Here is an 18,305-nt window from a genome sequence, read left to right on the forward strand (position 1 = left end):
CCATGCGCTCCATCCACTTCCCAAGGCACCTAGTCAGGCTCACTGGCCGAAAGGAGGAGAGCTGCGATGGCGGTTTGCCTGGCTTCAATAGCGGAATAACACGTGCGCGCTCCCAACTGTCGGGTACTTTCCCTGGCCTCCATGATCTATTAAATTACCTCCAGCAGATACTTCACACATTTCTGATCGAGGTTGCGGAGAGCCCGATAGGTGACGTTATCCGGTCCAGTAGAAGACCGAACGTGAGACAGCAGCAGCGCGCTTCTGCACTCGGCCAGTGAGAAATCCATATCCATGTCCGGGCCAGTGGCTATGGGCGCAACTTGAATCCGTTCGACTAAGGTAGTCACATGGAAGAAAACCACGTTGTACTTGCAGCCTTCGAAGGAGCGGCAATGGTGTTGCAGAAGGCCTGAGCCACTTCTGCTTCGTACTTTGAGGAAGACAGCGCAAGCGCACCTAAGGGATGCTGGTTCGTCGGAGGTTCGCTTAAACTTCTTGCCACTCGCCATATCTTCGCAGGGCTGTCAAAAGGTGACAACGATCCGCAGAGCTGCCTCCAGCGCTTACGATCAATCGCATCCAGCTCCTTAGTGACTGACTTGCACGCGCGGCGGGCTTCTTGGATGTCTTTGAGCAACCCGCGTCGACGGTATGCCCGCAGCTGCTCAATCCTAGGGTTTGAGCCCAGATATCTAGGAACGACTTTAACATACTTGCTTGATGAACGAAGGGCCTCCTCGATACATCCTGCCATCTCGTCTGCGAGAGGTCAGGTCGGGTGCTGGTGGAACACAAGGCGCGAAAGGCTGACCAATCCGTTATCGCTACAACTTTATGCCGTTCTTTCTGAATGAATTTTTGAAAACCAATGAAAATGGGAAGATGGTCACTGCCCCGACCGCCCAGGCCAACCGCCCACGGCAGGTACCTGGATACATCCTTTGAGCACAGAGAGAGGTCTAAAGAGTCTGACCGCGGGAGAGGAACGTAGAAGACGCATAATTGAGAAGATGGAGTCGCAGATCCTCCATAACGTCGCACAGATTTTTGCCGCGGGTGTCAACCTTTGTGCTACCCGACAAGGGATGGTGTGCATTGACATCAACAACAACAACAAACGGGGCTGGGAGACAGGCAAATATATCCCTAATACTGCGAGCTGTGACAGTAGCCGACGGGGGAATGTACAGGCTCACAACAGTCAGTACGGTACGGCCCATGCGTACTTTACACTCAGTGTAGTCAAATAGGTCACGTCGAGAGTGAGTCAGTGCCGAGGTGAGGTCATTTCTTACGCAGGTGATGGTTCGAGACGGAGATGTGTTGTCCAAGTGTTATATCCACTAAGTCGAAAGTCTTGGGAGACATACGCTTCGCAAATAGCAAGTACTATTGTCTGGTGCTGAAGAACGAATGCTTTCAAATCAGGTAGCTTATTCCGAATGCCACGCGCGTTCCACTGCAATACGGCAGCAGATTTACACGCTTGCTGCATTGTGTGGCAAAAAGAGATTGTCCACTGCCAGAAGAGCCCTGACTTCAGGCAACTGGGAAGCACCTGGGAAAGCGGCGACGACAGCCTTCAAAGCGACAAAAAACAGCGGCAACAGTGCGCTGAGCATGTCATCCCGGGAGCTTGAACATCTCAGGTCGCTCGACACTGCCGACTGTCGCAGAGACCTTTGCGGTTGATGGCTGGCTGTATCCGCGTAGGAAAGTTTTGGAGAAGCCGGCCGCAAATTATCCGTGTCCGCCTTCAAAGGGTTTGTTGAGTCGGTGGCAGACGCCGCTGTGCCGCGGCTGACCATTGGACGGAATTGCCATGTGGGGAAGTGTAACGCCCTGGGGGGCACGGGGGCACCTCGGAGACGGTTTAGCAGGCTTGGCGGGCTTAGGCGCGGGACGAGAACGCGGGACGCGAGCACCCGCTTGGTTTCTGTCGGAGCTACCAGACTTGGGCAAAACGGCGTCCCGATAGCGCCGAGTGGCTATTTTCTTCTAGATACACCGAGAGTCCGAAGCCACATGAGGGCACCCGCAGTTTGCACATTTGGGTTGTCGCTTCACAGTGCAGTCCGTCTGCATGTGCGGCCCCGCACATATCTTGCATGTGGTTGAACCCCGGCAGTTACGAGCAATGTGGCCAAACCGCTGGCACTTGAAGCGCTGGACGGGAGCACCAACATACTCGCGCACAGCGTAGTCGGGAAACCCAATGCCACACTGTGCGGCAGTTTGACGTTGGTCTTGAATGCGCTTGCAAGAATTATCACCATCGTTATTTCGGGACCACTTCCTTTTTTGAAAACCGCGGCGGCATCAGCGCACCGACGTAAACCGATTTTGCATTTCCGCCGAGCTTTCGTATCTCCAATAATTAAAAAGTTAATTAACGAAACCTAATTAATACATCGACTTAGGAGGCTGCCATCATGTGGTGTTGTTTTTGGCCTTCCGCTCCTGAGATGAAAAACCCGTATACGTACATGTAGCTAGCGTGGACATCTCGAATAATTATTTCATCCGCTTTATTGTCGCTTTCGTGCATTGGCATCACAGCATTACACCGCCAAGTATTTCACGTTATCCGAAATGTCTGTGTTGTCACGTCGCAGGTTGAACATGTGTGGTGCCGCGACGGTGAGTCGCAACTGCTACGCGCATCGCTGCAGAGACCATCGGGCTTCCGTGGCCACCCGGCGTTCGCCGACAACCGCCGAATCCTCTCCCGCTCGGACCAGCGGTGCCAGATTACGGCCAAGGATAATGACACTTCGAGAGACCCAGATAGCTTCAGTCTACGCATCACTGACTTCCAGCTCTGTCCCGTCGGAAAGCAAGATGTAAGAGATCGTCTAAGAGTGTGCTTCATGGAGCAACGTGATTTTTCGTAGAATGGTCTCAATGATGGGTATTTGGCGCGGTGCCGCCGACTACATTTATTCCAAAAAGTGACCCTATCACTAACAATTCATTGTGCTTTATAATATCTTTTATATAATCGGTCCTTTGCACTTTACTTTACTCTTTTGTTATTATACGTACTTGTTTCTTCGATCATTCCTGACCACCGGGTCTACGCACCTGCCGAAGAGAAAGCTCCTCTGAGTCATATGTGTATTACAGAATACCGAGAGTGGGATTTTTTATGTGCACACTGTGAGTAGACTATTCGCCCGTATTTTATCAACTTCTAATTACGGAAACACTGGAGAATACGACGAACGCTTAAAATTCTCGTGCTTGGACCAGTGTGCGTCCAGAGATAACCAACGGTCTTTGACAGCGGCAACAGAAAAAATCATTGTGTCGTTGCTTTGTCACTGTCTACTTTTCCGCCCTGCTGCCATCTTGAACCGTGACTTCATCAACTTCAGGGTTTCCTCAAGGTTCGAGTATGGTTTCCGCAAGTAGATGGCGTGCTTCTAGCCGAAGACCAAGAAGTCGTCATCCTTTGCCGCCCTCCAGAGGCTGTTGTGACCGATAAGCGAGCAACTGGTTTCATGGGCACTCTGTAAGCGTGATATCTCTGTCTTAACAAAGTCTCTGATGTCGCCTGTCCTGCAGCGGTCCAGAGGGTCGAGTGTCAGGGGTAGTGGAGCAGGCTCCGGGACAACTTGAGTACGCCCTAGCGCTGTTCCGCGAATCTACACCCCGCAGCGGTGTGTTTGACATGCCCGTCGAAGGTCCTGTCACTCTGGGCACCGGACTACAGCTTAGAGCAGCCATCAACACCCGGTCTTCTGCCTGGAGGTACGTCAAGTTGGTCGATGTCACGGCATCACCCGACCCAAGAGACGCCGACGCTCCGGGATCCGTCGAGCTGGTGCGAGATGGGTGTAGAATGCCGGCTCTTCAAAGCGTCGTGCCACAGCAGCCGCGAAGGTAAGGGGGATGGAACTTCCTCTTTCATCTTCATAGCTGACTATGCTCACGCTACGCAAGCGTGCACTCTAAACGAAGATAGAAGTGGTGATGGTGCAACTGCTTGCCGTAGTCACACTCTGGTGTTGAAAGGGCTCGCTGTTGTCGGCCTCACATATGTGGGCAACGGCACGACTGACGCCCGGAGGAATGTGCGTCCCGCGCCGAATTTCTAACAAAACTGTGCCGACATATGCCTGAAAGCGTCGAGGAAAACCCAGGAGAAAGCTAAACGAACGAACCTAAACCCTAAACGAAGAACTTCATCGCGTAACACGCTTTGAACCAACCGCCGAACAGAATGATATGGTTATCTTTCTTCGTCGGTATAGTTATAGTTGCAAATACCACCTTTATGCGTCAGTTACCATCCGAAGTGACACAAAAAGGTTGGTACGCTCTATCCTCAGGTAAGAATAAGCCATAACTGTAAAACAAGGAAACAAAATGTCAGCGAGCTGGTGTAGACTAGTTGTCGGTAACATTTCCCGAAGTTGGGGAGGGGGGTTATGAACAAAGGACTCGTTTCATTCGCTTGTGTTTGTGTTTCTTCAGAGCCCCCGACTCAAGGAAGTGTTACCAAAAACCATAGCTATATCGTTCCGTGCAGTTCTTCGCGCGCAGAGCGTGTTAGTTTGAAAAATGTCAGCGAGCTGGTGTAGACTAGTTGTTGGTAACAGTTCCCGAAGTTGTGGAGGGGAGTTATGAACAAAGGACGAACAAAAGACTCAGTCTCATTCGCTTGTGCTTGCGTTTGTTCAGAGCCCCCCGACTCAAGGAAATGTTACCAACAACCATAACTGTATCGTTCGGTGCAGTTCTTCGCGCGCAGAGCGTGTTAGTTTTCGGTTCTGTGCCTACAGTGTAGAGCCTGGCACCAGATCATCTCTAGTTTGTGGGAATGTCAAGTAAAGCGAGCGACAACAATAGCACTGAGCTATAATTGCAGAAGCATAAACAGTCAATTCTACCAATATGTACCTTCGGTCTCAGTATTACTTGTACAACGGGGGGGGGGGGGGGGAGTGGAACTGACGATGTCCTAATGTCCTAAACTCGTGGTGCCAAGACATCACACACGTCCCTTCAGTCACTGAGCTGCTGGAGTGGCACTACTTTCAAACCATGTTATAAAATACAGCTTGTACAATACGTTGCGTTAGTCGGATCGTAAGCCCAGTACTGTATGTATGGGCAGGTTACATGAGCATTCATAATATGTCTGTTCGTCTTGGGTGTATCTTGAAAAGCACAATTCATGTTCGCCTCTCTGTGCCGCAGAGCGGACGACGCTCCCGGTGAGGTTTTGTTAGACATGGAAGCCTTTCTCCTGGATGGTCCTGGAAGCCAGCTCTGGGTTCACGCCCAAATACGAGCCTGTGTTGACGCTGTGGACTGTTTGGCCGACTTCTGCTCGGATCTCTATCATCCATCGGGTCATGGCAGACGACGACGAAAGAGAAGCGACAACTCATCCGCGCAGGTCGGTATACGAGGGGATGGTACCGTTATAGTATGGTGAACTGGGGTTATAGTACCGTTGTAGCATAGAAAGACGAGCATTGTGATATGCGATGAAAGTGGCAGAGATTCGCTGTACGTGTCACTTCCTTGAGAAAAGAAAGAAAGTTTAGAGTGAACTCTACGTTAGCTTCCTCCCTGTGTAAGCGGTTGAAGGAGCAGGCACTATATCATGGGTACACAGAGAGCTTTCTTGCTTTTCGTTTTCTGTCTTTGGCCATATGGAATGACGTTATATTATGGGCACACAGACACAGTTTTCTTGCTCTTCCTTTTGTCGCTCTGACCATATAATAATAATAATGGTGCCGTGATGTTACACATGTTTGACCAGATAGGTACACAAACGCAGTGGTCTCTCTGGTGCTTTTGCCCGTATGTGATAGCCCTACCACCATACCGGATCCATATTGCACTCTTGTAAAAGATACACTGCACTGCTTCAGAGCCAGAGAATGCTCTAGGTCAGTACAAGTGAACAACTCTCTGATTTTTCAGGTGGGAGACCATGTTGCCCTGACAGTGCTGACGCCCAAAGCGGCCTCTCTAAGCGAATACGTCGAACCTTCCCTTCAATGCGCTGCGTGGGAAGCTCTAGCAGGTGTGCTCGGGTGCATGGTGATCTTTGCCGCTGGAGTGACTCTTCTTATGGCCAGAAGACTCACGGCTGCGATCAGGCCGCAGAAGACCAAGATCAGGCCCACATGACGACCCGATGGTGGCCCCATCGACATAGAGTTCCTCAACGCGATCTCGGATTTTGTAGTTCATCGGAACGTGACGGCTGCCAACGGGTGTAGGCATTACTTAGTGACGGACACAAAATGTTTGCAAGAAGCGGCGCTTCTGTACCAGGCCTATTTAAGTCCAGGAGAGAGTGCATGTCACTGGAATGCCACCACCTATTTCTTTTAATTACGCAAAGTTATTGAGGAAGGAAAGTTAGTTGGAAAGCGCCTGTTAGAAAAGTCTGCCGTGAGATGCGAGTTAGTGTTCACGACTACGTGTTGCTAACCATGTTAATCCTCGCGGATGCCTGAAGTTCCAAGTGGGCGTGGCTCTCCCATAACAACTGTGCTTCTTCGTGCCGCTACCCTTTCAATAGTGGCATGTACGTGAAATGAATATTGTAAAGTGGCACTATGCCCATGGTTACTTCCCGGCTGCAAGCTAGAGCAACTAGCTATCCAGCAACACGGACACAAGAGACACTGACCATGGAGACACCTGCGCCGTTCCCTCGAGATGAGCGCATGATGCACGTGACGACGCTATCTACTTCTCTGTGATCTGGAACTTCTGAAAGCTTCCATGTTCTTGAAGGATTACATTAAAATCAGTCATTACATTAAAATCAATCCATTTTTCTCCGGTTCGGTTCGGGTCCAGGCATAATGGTTCGGTTCTGGTTCAGCTCCAGGATGACACCCATATCGGTTCCGAACCGGTTCAAGATGCTATAAACTGGTTCCGAACCGGTTCATTGCACTAGGTATACACACTCTAAGAAAAACAGGTTGAAAACGGGTAGAAGCGCAACAGTTCTCCCCGACCTATTTTCTCTCTACCGACTGCAGGTTGAAGTTGTGCTGTTTCTACCCTTTTACTCAACTCTCTCCCCCCTGACGGTAGAACCACTGTGGCAATCTTGTCACTATTAGGGTTCAAGTGACTCTTTTTTTCTTTTTGTGTGTTTCGTAGCAGGGTCACTAATGGAAGTGTAAATGGAGTCACCCAAGCAACGAGAATAGTTGAGGTTTACTAATCCTGCGCACAAAGGCGTTTGGTCCAGCTTCGAGGTCACTGTTCAAGAGATTAGCCAGAGCGACCAAACACAGAGCGTCTGCGCTTGCGCGGAATCGCTGATTGTGTAAAAGGGGTCAGTATAGAGACGAACGCTGGAAGTGACAGTCTGTCGGTTTGCACGTGGACAGATATAGCAGATATTCTTACCATTTCGGGTAAAAAATTATCTTCCAATAAGGGAGAACAGTTCTACTCACGGTAGAACTGTCTTCCCGGAAGGGTTGAATATTTAGCGTCAAGATGGGCAGATATTTCTCATCCTTGGGGTAGAGGTGTCTTCCATATGGAGAGAAAAGATAGACCCTCCCAAAGGAATAACAGTTAACCATTGTAGGGGCAAAATTTTGCCACTAACAGGGTAGAATTCTCTTCACACTCAGGGGTAGAATTGTTTCACCAGTGTGGTAGAAATGAAGGGGTAGAAGTGTTTCTGCCCCTCACTTTCTACCCCAAAAGGGTTGAGAATCTGTAACAACACACTTCTACCCCAAAAGGTAGAAAATTACACCTTTTTTTCTTAGAGTGCACCCCAAAATAAACGGTAGGAAAGTTTCAAAAGCTCTATTTCTCTTCGCTTGTCCTAGCGTAACAGTGAAGAGAACCAGCAATATTATATTAGTACTTCAAGTGTTTTGGAGTAGCCGGTTCCTGTCCTTTGTAGGAGCCACCATCTCCATATTTTTCTTTTTATTCCAGCTGCAATTCCAACTACATACCTTGTTGTATCCCCAAATGGCCTTCAACGAGATCACCTTTTTAGTTTACAAACAGTTCAGGCATAAGCTTCCCTATATCCTTCCAGCGTGCTCGCCGCAAAGCTGTGACAAGAACGCTTGTCCACAGGAAAACGAAAATATAAAGTGCGGTTGTCCGAAATTTGTGTCCGAGTGCAAAAGTTCTTGCAGTTCATGGCGTCTATCTAAGAAGCACTCTTGAATGGTTTTCAAAGTATGAGCTTTTCAAAATACTTCCAATCTCGTGACACCACCTCATTGGTCATGACAGCCTATACGTGTAATCGTACTGTGAACGTCTAAATCAACTATTTTCGTTCCTTTTTTTAATCCTCAGTTTGCAGTGTGCACAAGTATGTGTGTGTTGTCGACACAGGATCAGGGGAGGGGGGGGCGAGTTTTCGTATCAATCCCCCTGCCTTGGAGGTCTGGCTACGCCACTGCTATGGATAGAGGTATCTGCATGGATGGCGGTACGTCTACGCGCCCGTATCGGAAAAAAAGTGCGTTTTTGTATTAACGCTGCAAACTTTATGAAGGAGAAGTATTGAACAATAAATTGTAAATAGAATTACGAAGCGTACAAGAACAATAACACCTATTACGCCCGTAACTAAATACATGCCATGCTGGCATTTACGAATTCTAAGGGCGGGATGAGCCTTCCAGATATCGGGCTTATGAATCGGGGCATCGCTCTCAGCACCACGTTGCGAATTGTGCACGCTGAGGAAGACTCGCCGGCGAAAGTGCTGCTCACCTACTGGGTGGAACTCCTCGGGCCAAACCCTGTCAGTGGTTCACGGGCGGTAGCACCATTGGGGTTTCACGCCGCGGTTCATACGTACTACCAACAGCTCTCGCCCCTTGTTCCTGATGGCAGCCTCGTTGCGGCTTCCCCCTCTTCGATGGCTGGTGCGCTGTTGCTGGACTCCGTGTCAGCGAGCGAGAGCCTTCGAGTGCGTGTTGAGCAGGCGTCAAACATAGCATGGACGGTGTTTACATGGCTCCCTGGATTTCTGCGGGACACCATGTGGTCTTTCGCGTGGGGCGTGCAACCCACACGGGACCGCCTGTACTCGTGGCACGTAACAGCGACAGATTTGTGCCCTTACTGCAGTGAACGTGAGACAAACATGCACGTGTTGTTTGCCTGCCGCATTGCTCGCGTCTTTTGGAACCTTGTCCGACGAAGCACGAACATAGTATGCCCAGTGCGCTTTAACCAACGTCACCCACACCGCCTTAGTGTACTTCTCACAGCTTGCGGCGCGGTTGTGCTTTGGGAGGCTCGTTGTAAGGCAGTCGCGCAACGTCGTCGAGATGTGCCCATTTTTTGCTTGGTGCGGAGAGCGCGCATACTGCTCACTACTGAGTTGCAGCGGGAACTGTTCGCTATTGGAGATGACAGGTTTCTTCGTCGATGGCGCTTCCATCCGTCGCTTTCAGCCCGAGGTGGCTGCGTTACGATCAAGGGCACGCCGCCGTGAACTATATCATATCATTTCATCGATCACCATGTTGTAAATAACCGTTGTACATAATCGTTGCGTCATCCTGCAGCCCCTGAACATGTGACCATACCTGTCTCATACCTGTCTCATTAAATTTTCCTATAACTAAATACATGTGGATAGGAGTTCTTACCTCCTGTTAGGTACACTGTTAAAACAGAACTTCACCACATAGCACGCTCTTAGCCAACCACCATACCGAATGATATCATTCTGTGTCATGATTTGTTCAAAACAGTGGGAGGAGCCTATCCGAGACAAGCATAATGTGTCCCAGATAGGCGCCTCCTCCCATTTTCAGCAAATAAGGACACAGAATGATATAATTTGGAATGCTGGTTATCTTATGGAGCGTGCTATGTGTACCAGCTCCGGTGGCGCAGCGGTAACGCGTGCGCTTGGAGACTGCACTCTTAAAAATTAACTTCACCGCATAGCACGCTCCTAGCCAACCGTAATCTCGAGTGATATCGTTATCTGCCCTGATTGGTTGAAAACGGGAGGCGTACGCCTTTTTTGTGACACTTATGCTGTTCATAATTGTCACAGAAAAGGCGTACGCCTCCCGTTCTCAACCAATCAGGGCAGGTAACGATATCATTTGAGATGTTGTTTGGCTAGGAGCGTGCTGTGCGGTGAAGTTCATTTTTAAGAGTGTGGGAGGTCCGCGGTTCGAATCCACGGGCCGGCTGTGACGTCTGGGGTTTTTCCTGGGTTTCCCTCAGATGTGTAATAGGCGTATGCCGGCACAGTTCCCCTGAAGTCGGCCCATGGACGCAGCTATCCTCCCCCCGAGCGGATTCCGCTCGGTCTTCCACTTCACCCTTTCCTCTCCTCCTCTCCACCACCTTTCCCTTCCCGAGAAACATGCCGCCTATTCAGGCAGGCAGACCTCTCGGGTTCCTCCCAACGACACTCCTCCTCCTCCTCCTCCTCGTGCTATGTGTTTACCAGCTCCGGTGGCGCAGCGGTAACGCGTGCGCTTGGAGACTGGAGGTCCGCGGTTCGAATCCGCGCGCCGGCTGTGCCGTCTGGGGTTTTTCCAAGGTTTCCCTCAGATGTGTAATAGGCGTATGCCGGCACAGTTCCCCTGAAGTCGGCCCATTGACGCAGCTATCCTCCCCCCGAGCGGATTCCCCTCGGTCTTCCACTTCACCCTTTCCTTTCCTCCTCTCCACAACCTTTCCCTTCCCAAGAAACATGCCGCCTAATCAGGCAGGCAGACCTCTCGGGTTCCTTCCAACGACACTCCTCCTCCTCCTCCTCGTGCTATGTGGTGAAGTTATGTTTTAACAGTGTAGGTAAGATGAAAAACGGTGAGTCTCGAACTTTTGGTGCTTTCAAACCGGTTTCGGAACGACATTTTCCGATATTTTCTAAACCGGCATTTTCTAAACCGATTTTTTAACCGACATTTTCTAAATGTGCCGGTTCCGGTTCAGCTCGAAGACGGCGGCGGCCTTTTCGGTTCGGTTCCGACAAAAAGTAACGGTTCTTTCTGGTTTTCAGTTCCGGTTCGGTTTGATTGAAATGCATGCCGTTCACTTCCACATTCATATGTCGCATGTCGAAGGGGGAGGTAATGTTTTGCAGATGAGCGGCCTGCATGTCTATTCAGAGGTGGCAAGTAGCCCGGGGTAGACGAAAGGGGAAGAAGGAAACGAAAAGTCCGTTGAGTTATTTGCTTGAGAAGCAGTTTGCGAATACAGTTGAGAAGCAATTTGCAGTATGGTGCTGCAGCCGCCCTTGAGGGCCGATGGCCTATTTGTCGAAGAGGGGCTTTTTCTCGCGGATTGGGACACTCGTATAGCCCAGGTGTGTCAAATCGTGGTGACCCAGCCAGAGACTCTTTCGGTATTGTACATACGGCCGGTTGGAATTTATTTATTTATTTATTTACCCTAAGGTCTACAGCATTAAAGAGGGGAGGGGCTTGAAACAAAGCAGGAACAATGTGGAATAAAATAAAAATAAAATAAACAAAATAAACAAACACAACAACAACAAACGAACCAAAAACACGAGCATAGATAGTATCACTGGTGGACAATCAGATCAGTATGTAAACTAATTTTATGCTGCATTCAAGTGGTCGTGAAGCAGTTTTCTGAACTGTGTACCGTCAGTGATGGAGGTAATGTGACGCGGGAGATGACTCCATTCCAGTGAGGTTTTAGGTAAAAATGAGTCAAAACACGTTTTAGTAGTACAGGATGGGATACCAACTTTCTGGCGATGATCAAGCCTTGATGAGACGTATGATGGATGTGCAATTAAATGAAGTTTTAGCGTTTCGTTGTAGTAATATATCTTATGGAACAGACGGAGTCGGCGGCGAACAGTCAAGGAAGATAGGTTAAGTACTGATTTCATCGCAGTGACACTGGCTGTACGACTATAATTCCCGAGAATAAACCGTGCAGCAGGGTTCTGAACATTTCCAGTTGGTGAATGAGTGATTGTTGCCCTGAATCCCACACTGAAGCAGCATACGCTAATTCAGGAAGAATTAGCGTTCGGTAGAGTGTTAGTTTTACGTTGAGAGGTGCGAGTCTGAAGTTGTGGCGAATGTACCCTAGAGTGCGTGGTGCATTATTGCTTATATATTCAACGTGCTGACCCCATGAGAGATTATAGGATACGTGTACGCCTAAATATTTATATGGTGTAACTTGTTCTAGTACGGTGTTACCGATCATGTATGTGGGACATTCGCTGTTACTAGGAGACACTATCAGGTGTTTACATTTAGTGAGATTTAGTTTCATATACCACGTGGAGCACCATGACTGTAGTACGTTCAGATCTGACTGTAGTTGCATGGAATCTGAAGGTTCTGCTATTTCACGATATAAAACACAGTCGTCAGCGTACAGGCGCACAGAACATGAAAAAAAGGCCAGGAAGATCATTAATGTAAATTAGAAAAAGCAATGGACCAAGAACCGATCCTTGTGGTACCCCGGACAGAACAGGAACTAGGCTTGATATGTGTTGTTAGCTATGACGTATTGACGACGGTTGGTTAAGAACAATTGGATCCAGGCGATAACATTAGTATCGATATTAATCGCGTGTAGTTTATGAAGCAGAAGTACGTGACTGACCTTGTCAAATGCTTTGGAGAAATCAATGAATATTCAATCCGTGTTAGAACCACGATCCAGGGCCTTGTGGAGATCGTTAATGAAAGACACCAGCTGGGTTTCACATGAGTAATGTTTTCTGAACCCGTGTTGGCTGTGATGAAAAAATGAGTTAAATTCGAGGTGCTTGACTACGTGTTAATAAACAATGTGCTCCATTATTTTGCATGAAATGCTGGTCAGTGAGATGGGGCGGTAGTATTAGCGCACAGTTTGCCACCAGATTTAAACAAGGGAATGACTTTCCCAATTTTCCAGTCGGCCGGAAGACAGCCAGTTCCGAGTGATTGGATGAAAATACGAGCAAGGAATAACGCTGAATATGTTGCCATGATCTTTAGGAACTTTGTGTTGATACTGCACCACTACTGGATGACAGCTTGAGGTTGTTAATTGTATTTATGACACCGTAGACATCAATAGCTATAGGATCCATGACGACATAATTATGTTGATCTAAATGCGGCAAAACTCCGTTTGAGATTGATGAAAAAGCATTTACGAACACGTTATTCAATACTTGGGCACACTGAGACTGGGGAACATCACCTTCTGAGGAACATAAAAAAAATGTCTGCATTATCTTTGTTATTAACAGAGTTCCAAGATTTATTTGGATTGTGTATTAACATGTCTGGTAGCGTATTGTTAAAAAAATTCGCTTTAGCTTCGCACAAAGCAGACTTATACTCACTCAGCGCAACATGATAGACTTCAAACTCTGACGTACCACGAGACAACTTTGCTCTCCTAAACGCCCGTTTCTTGCGGTTACACAGTCGTTTTAGGGTCCTACTATACCGAGGCGCCTGTGTACGTGTAGGAACAACGAGTACAGGAATATAGATGTCGATTAACTCCATGACTTTGTTTTTAAATAACTGCCAGTTGGCTTCAATCTGGCTTGATCTAAACGTCATGTATTGGAAAACAACGCAGCAAAGTAGCTAATACGGCGCGGTGGAACGGGCGCATATTGCTTGAAGAAAGGACTAGTGACGTAAAACGCGTTGCATAATTATCAGTGAAAGAAGAAAAAAAACAGTACATGCACACACAACCTTTCCATAGTATACACTCTAAACCCAGTGACGGATAGGTGCCGTCTGATCAACTAGCACATTTTTTAAATAATGTGCCAGATGTCTTCAAGGGGCACGCGGTGCCTGCGAAAGCTGCAGGTGACCTGTGCCTCCTGAAACAACTGGTACGACATCCCTGCTGACGCCAGGAGCCACAGTGTACCGGACGTATTGAAGGGTACTTGTACCCACTAATACGCGAAACACATTGCGCCTGTCGAGTTCTCTAACAGAAAAATTACCTCCACGCTTCGCAAAAAAAGAAAAGCAAGGAAGAAAATGCTCCAAGCACATCGAACATGAAACACCAAATTTTATTCGCTTGCACATACCTTTAAATTGCATCCAGTACATCACCGTTTGCCGAATGGAAAGCACACGGTTCACAATCCCAATACCCAACACACACATCCCAACACACACATATGGAGCACACGTTGCACGGACACACAACCCATCCGATGATCCGATGCACCAGGCAGTCTTCCAAACACCGAACACACAATCCTCGAAACTTCAAACAGGCTGGCACTGAAAGCTCAATGAAGATCCTTCATGCCCAGAAATTCGGGACAAAACGTAAAGCAGGCTTCACCTGATACTGCTACCATAGAAGCCATGTATTAGGAATAGAAAATCGCGTGCAGCACGCTCCGTTGTTGCCGCTTTGCATTCGTTCTCTAGTGGGACGTTGCCTGTGTCATAGCGAAACATTTAGTGCAAGTTTCGTTAACGAATATTGGGTTCTTCGAGGTTCCATTTTGGTTCCAAATTTCCGACCTGTAAAGGAGGCTTCACGAGATACACTGAAGCTTTGGTTGAGGTCCTCAACCAGGTGAGTTAACGCAAATACACCACGCATTTTGCAAGAAACGCGTGAGTTGAATGCTCTGTACGGCATCTCAAACACCCTACAAGACAGGTAAGTTTGCAGAATTTGTTCCGCATGCAAAAATAAAACAAATCCCTTGCTGTCACGAGACTCTTGCTTCGATGCACGAAGCTTGTGAGGGGATCTGAGGCCAGTGGCGTGCCAGGCAAGGAATATCGTTATATAAGCGATGGCAAACTAGCACAGAGGCCGATATCAGAGCACTCAGTTGACTCCTTTCGCCTCGTAAAGCAGGCAACATCTACCTATCGCCGAAGGATGCGCGCATTGAAAATCGAAGGGCGCGTGTTGTGCGTTGTTGTTCTTATGGCAATGCCTTTAAATGCTGATTTGTGGGTGAATACTGTCAGGTTCCTTTAAGGTTTGGAAATATCAGCGGAGAAAAGTGCGGCACTCGCCTTCTCCCGCAAATCCATGCAGCGATGCCGTCTGCACATCGGGGACAGGCCACTTATAAATGTCCAGCACCACAAATTCCTCGGAGTAACCCTAACCACTAGCCTCTCTTGGAAACGTCACATCGATGGCATGGAGAAGGAAGTTCAGTGCTGTACCGCTGTCATCCGTCACTTCGCTGGAATGAGGTGGGGACGTGATGAGAAGGACCTCCTGGTGCTGCATAACGCCTTGATTCGTGCCACAGTGGCCTACAGTCTGCCTGTGCTTCACGATCTCCCCAGCACCTTAGCACAGAGGATCCGCGCTATGCTGGCACGGAGCCTACGGGTGTGCCTCTGTGTCCCCCGCGGGGCCGAGACAAGGCTAGTGGTTGCGGAAGCCCGCGACATACCTTTTGAAGTTCTCCGAAACACAGAAACTGTGCGCCAGTATCTCCGCCTGATTGTACACCATCGCCACCACCCGCTCATCCGGAAACTTCGGGCGCAGCACGCCGATCCACGGATGTATAATGTCATTCAAATTCCGCGTTCCGAAATTCGTGATCAGCCCCGCCGCTGAAAGCACGGCCCCGTGGACACTTCCGTCGCCAACCGTCACTGCCTCTGTCCCAGGGATCACGGACAACAAAAGGAGCTACCCCTACCTCGTACTACAGCTATGGTGAGCTACTACAGCAACTGACTATGGATTTCATCGGCACCGCATATGACGGGTTCTGCACGGTCTTCACGAATGGCTCCTCAACGAAAACTTCGTCATCCTCATCTTTTGTGGTACCCTCGATACCGCTCACCCGGGGTTGCCGGTTGTCCCATCGCACCTCTTCGACCTCAGCCGAGCTGTACGGAATCCTGCTGTTTTTACAATATGCGGCCACCTGCGATCCACGGCGATGGGTAGTCTGTACGGACTCCAAGTCAGCTCTTCGATGCCTGAAAACCTCAGGTCTCCGCGGCTCACTGGCCACACTTGCGATAAACATTCTAGGCCTACTGAAGTCCATAACTGCCCACGGCCACACCATCGCTTTTCAATGGATTCCGGGTCATTGCGGAATCTCTGGCAACCACGTTGCCGACGCTGCGGCAGCGGCCGCTCACCACCAGGGCAAGTGTGTTCCGATTGTTCTCCCAAGAGGCGACAGACGGTCCCTTCTTCGTGACTGGGCTGCCTCCTCATCCGTCGAACAATGGCGTCGGGATGTCCCGGCCAGTACCATACTGGGAATTGTAGACCCAACATTATCGTGTCGCTTACCGACATCTTTACCGCGCGTCATTAAGTCCCTCCTACATCGCTTACGGCTGAATGTTGCCTTTTCGCCGTACTACCGTTACCAGATAGGGTGTGCCAGTAGTCCCTTGTGCACGGAGTGTGGTGTGCCAGCGACCGCGGACCATGTGATCATCGCATGTCCCACTTATCGGAGGGAGCGTCACTTGTTGGCAAACGACTTTGCGCGGATTGACAGCCGACCCCTTGACCTCAGACTCATTTTGGGACCATGGGACACACGAAAGCAGATGTCCGTCTTGCGACCCTTCATCAAATTCCTGCAAACTACCGGCCTGATCGACTCTCTCTAAAACCCTGTCAGCGTCGTCAGCATCATCCTCATCACCATCCTCTCATTTTCCCCCAATAGCAATGCGTTAGCATTCTGCTCAATGAGCGGAAGTCATCCCCATATCATCGTCATCATGTATTTCTCTCTCTCTCTCCTTTAAGGTTCCAAACTTTTCCGCTCGGTTTGTTTGGGAGCCCCATTTGATGGGGCGGGGGTCCTCTGCACACTTCCGCATAAACTTCGCGTGGTCCAAATGCCGGTTGCATGAATTGGAAATATGGAACTGGTCCAGCTCCTCCTATAACCCGAAGTCCTGAATAGGCTGTAAAAGGGACAACGAAAATCAGATGAGAAGATGTTGATATTCAAAGGGTATTGGTAACATCCCAGCAACGAACATCTGTTTCCAAAGTCACGAACGTACAGATCATCCTCGCCTAGGTCCTTTAATCTTCTTTATGCCATCTCTCTTCAAACAGCCATCATTGCGTGTGGATGACTTTGGTTGGGCTACTCTGATACGCGAGTTTCGGATCGTTTTTTTTTTCTCTGTTTGATTGGTAACAGGTAACAGGTATTACCCAACATCTATTTATGTATAATTTGTCATCTATTGTCCATCCTCCCGTCTCATCCCTACAAGCCTGACATCGTGCTGCTGCACAAAAAAGAAAAAAAGAACGAAGGAAAGCTTTGCAGACATAGTATGTGCGCAATTGGTAGAAGCGGAAGACCAGCTGTCCAGCACCGGACCAGACTCCGTAAAAGTGAAGCACAACTCCATTTGTTGCTGAGTATACGGTCAGTGTAGTGCAGTGCACATTTCAAGCAATTTTCGTTGAAACATTTATTTGCATAAGGGTGACATCAGGCGCTTTTACAGCACCCTTCTGTGTGTGATCAAGAAGCTCCAAGTGCGTATACAACGTGTTGTGATAGATGTGAAAGATGTCATCTTTAGTTCACCAGTAAAATATCAATGAGAAAACATACCACGCCCTCGTACAGTTATCACATTATCGCTACTTCAGAGACACGTAAGAGGGAAGCAACGCTGCTTCTGACACTTCCAAATCACACAATATCTTCTTTTTTATCTTCAGATTTATCTAACCACAGTTGAAACACACGGGTCTCAAGCAATGTAAGCTATGTGAGCACCTGCTGTACAACACCTGCGGTCTGTGCATCAGCATCGTGATAATAGCATGTAAAGGTTTATTTTAAGCTCTCTACGAAGAGCGGCCGGAACTTCAGAGATACATATTACATAATAAGCCAATCGCACTGCTTCTTTGAAACGGGTGACATCACATTGCTAAGCCTGGATTTGATAACTTCCTTTATCGTATCGTTTTCGTAGAATTCTTCCGATGTACTAAAACACATGATAATGCAGAGTTTTAGTGCACCGTATGCTATCGCCTTTGCGTACGTAAGGGATAGCGTGGTGGTCCTGCGCAATGCGCGAAGCTCTCTTTATGTTGTTGCGCGCGCGCAGCGCGCAGAACCAACAACGCTTTAGTCCATCGTACGTATCTGCTTTGCGTTCGTAAAAGGTCTGTTACGTACGCAATGTATGCACTAGAGCTCACTACTAGAGAGTTTTAGTGCATAAGTGCAAGTAGTATAAAGAGAGCTACAGAAGATACGCAGTCATCTCCATTTTTTTCTTTTAAAAATCAATCAATCATACACAGTCAGAGACAAGGGA

The 18,305-nt window shown here is 48.6% G+C and overlaps 1 protein-coding gene across 1 annotated transcript; it reads left to right on the forward strand.

The window, feature by feature from the left end:
- Positions 1–885: 885 nt before the first annotated feature.
- Positions 886–6,731, forward strand: LOC135392511 (uncharacterized). Its single transcript, XM_064623218.1, has 6 exons — positions 886–927; positions 2,496–2,846; positions 3,381–3,517; positions 3,571–3,888; positions 5,209–5,410; positions 5,947–6,731. Exons 1-6 carry the CDS (start codon positions 886–888, stop codon positions 6,154–6,156), a joined length of 1,260 nt encoding a protein of 419 aa, XP_064479288.1. The 3' UTR covers positions 6,157–6,731.
- The last annotated feature ends 11,574 nt before the right edge of the window (positions 6,732–18,305 follow it).

This window comes from Ornithodoros turicata, chromosome 4, assembly GCF_037126465.1.
Source record: "Ornithodoros turicata isolate Travis chromosome 4, ASM3712646v1, whole genome shotgun sequence".
Classification (NCBI taxonomy): domain Eukaryota; kingdom Metazoa; phylum Arthropoda; class Arachnida; order Ixodida; family Argasidae; genus Ornithodoros; species Ornithodoros turicata.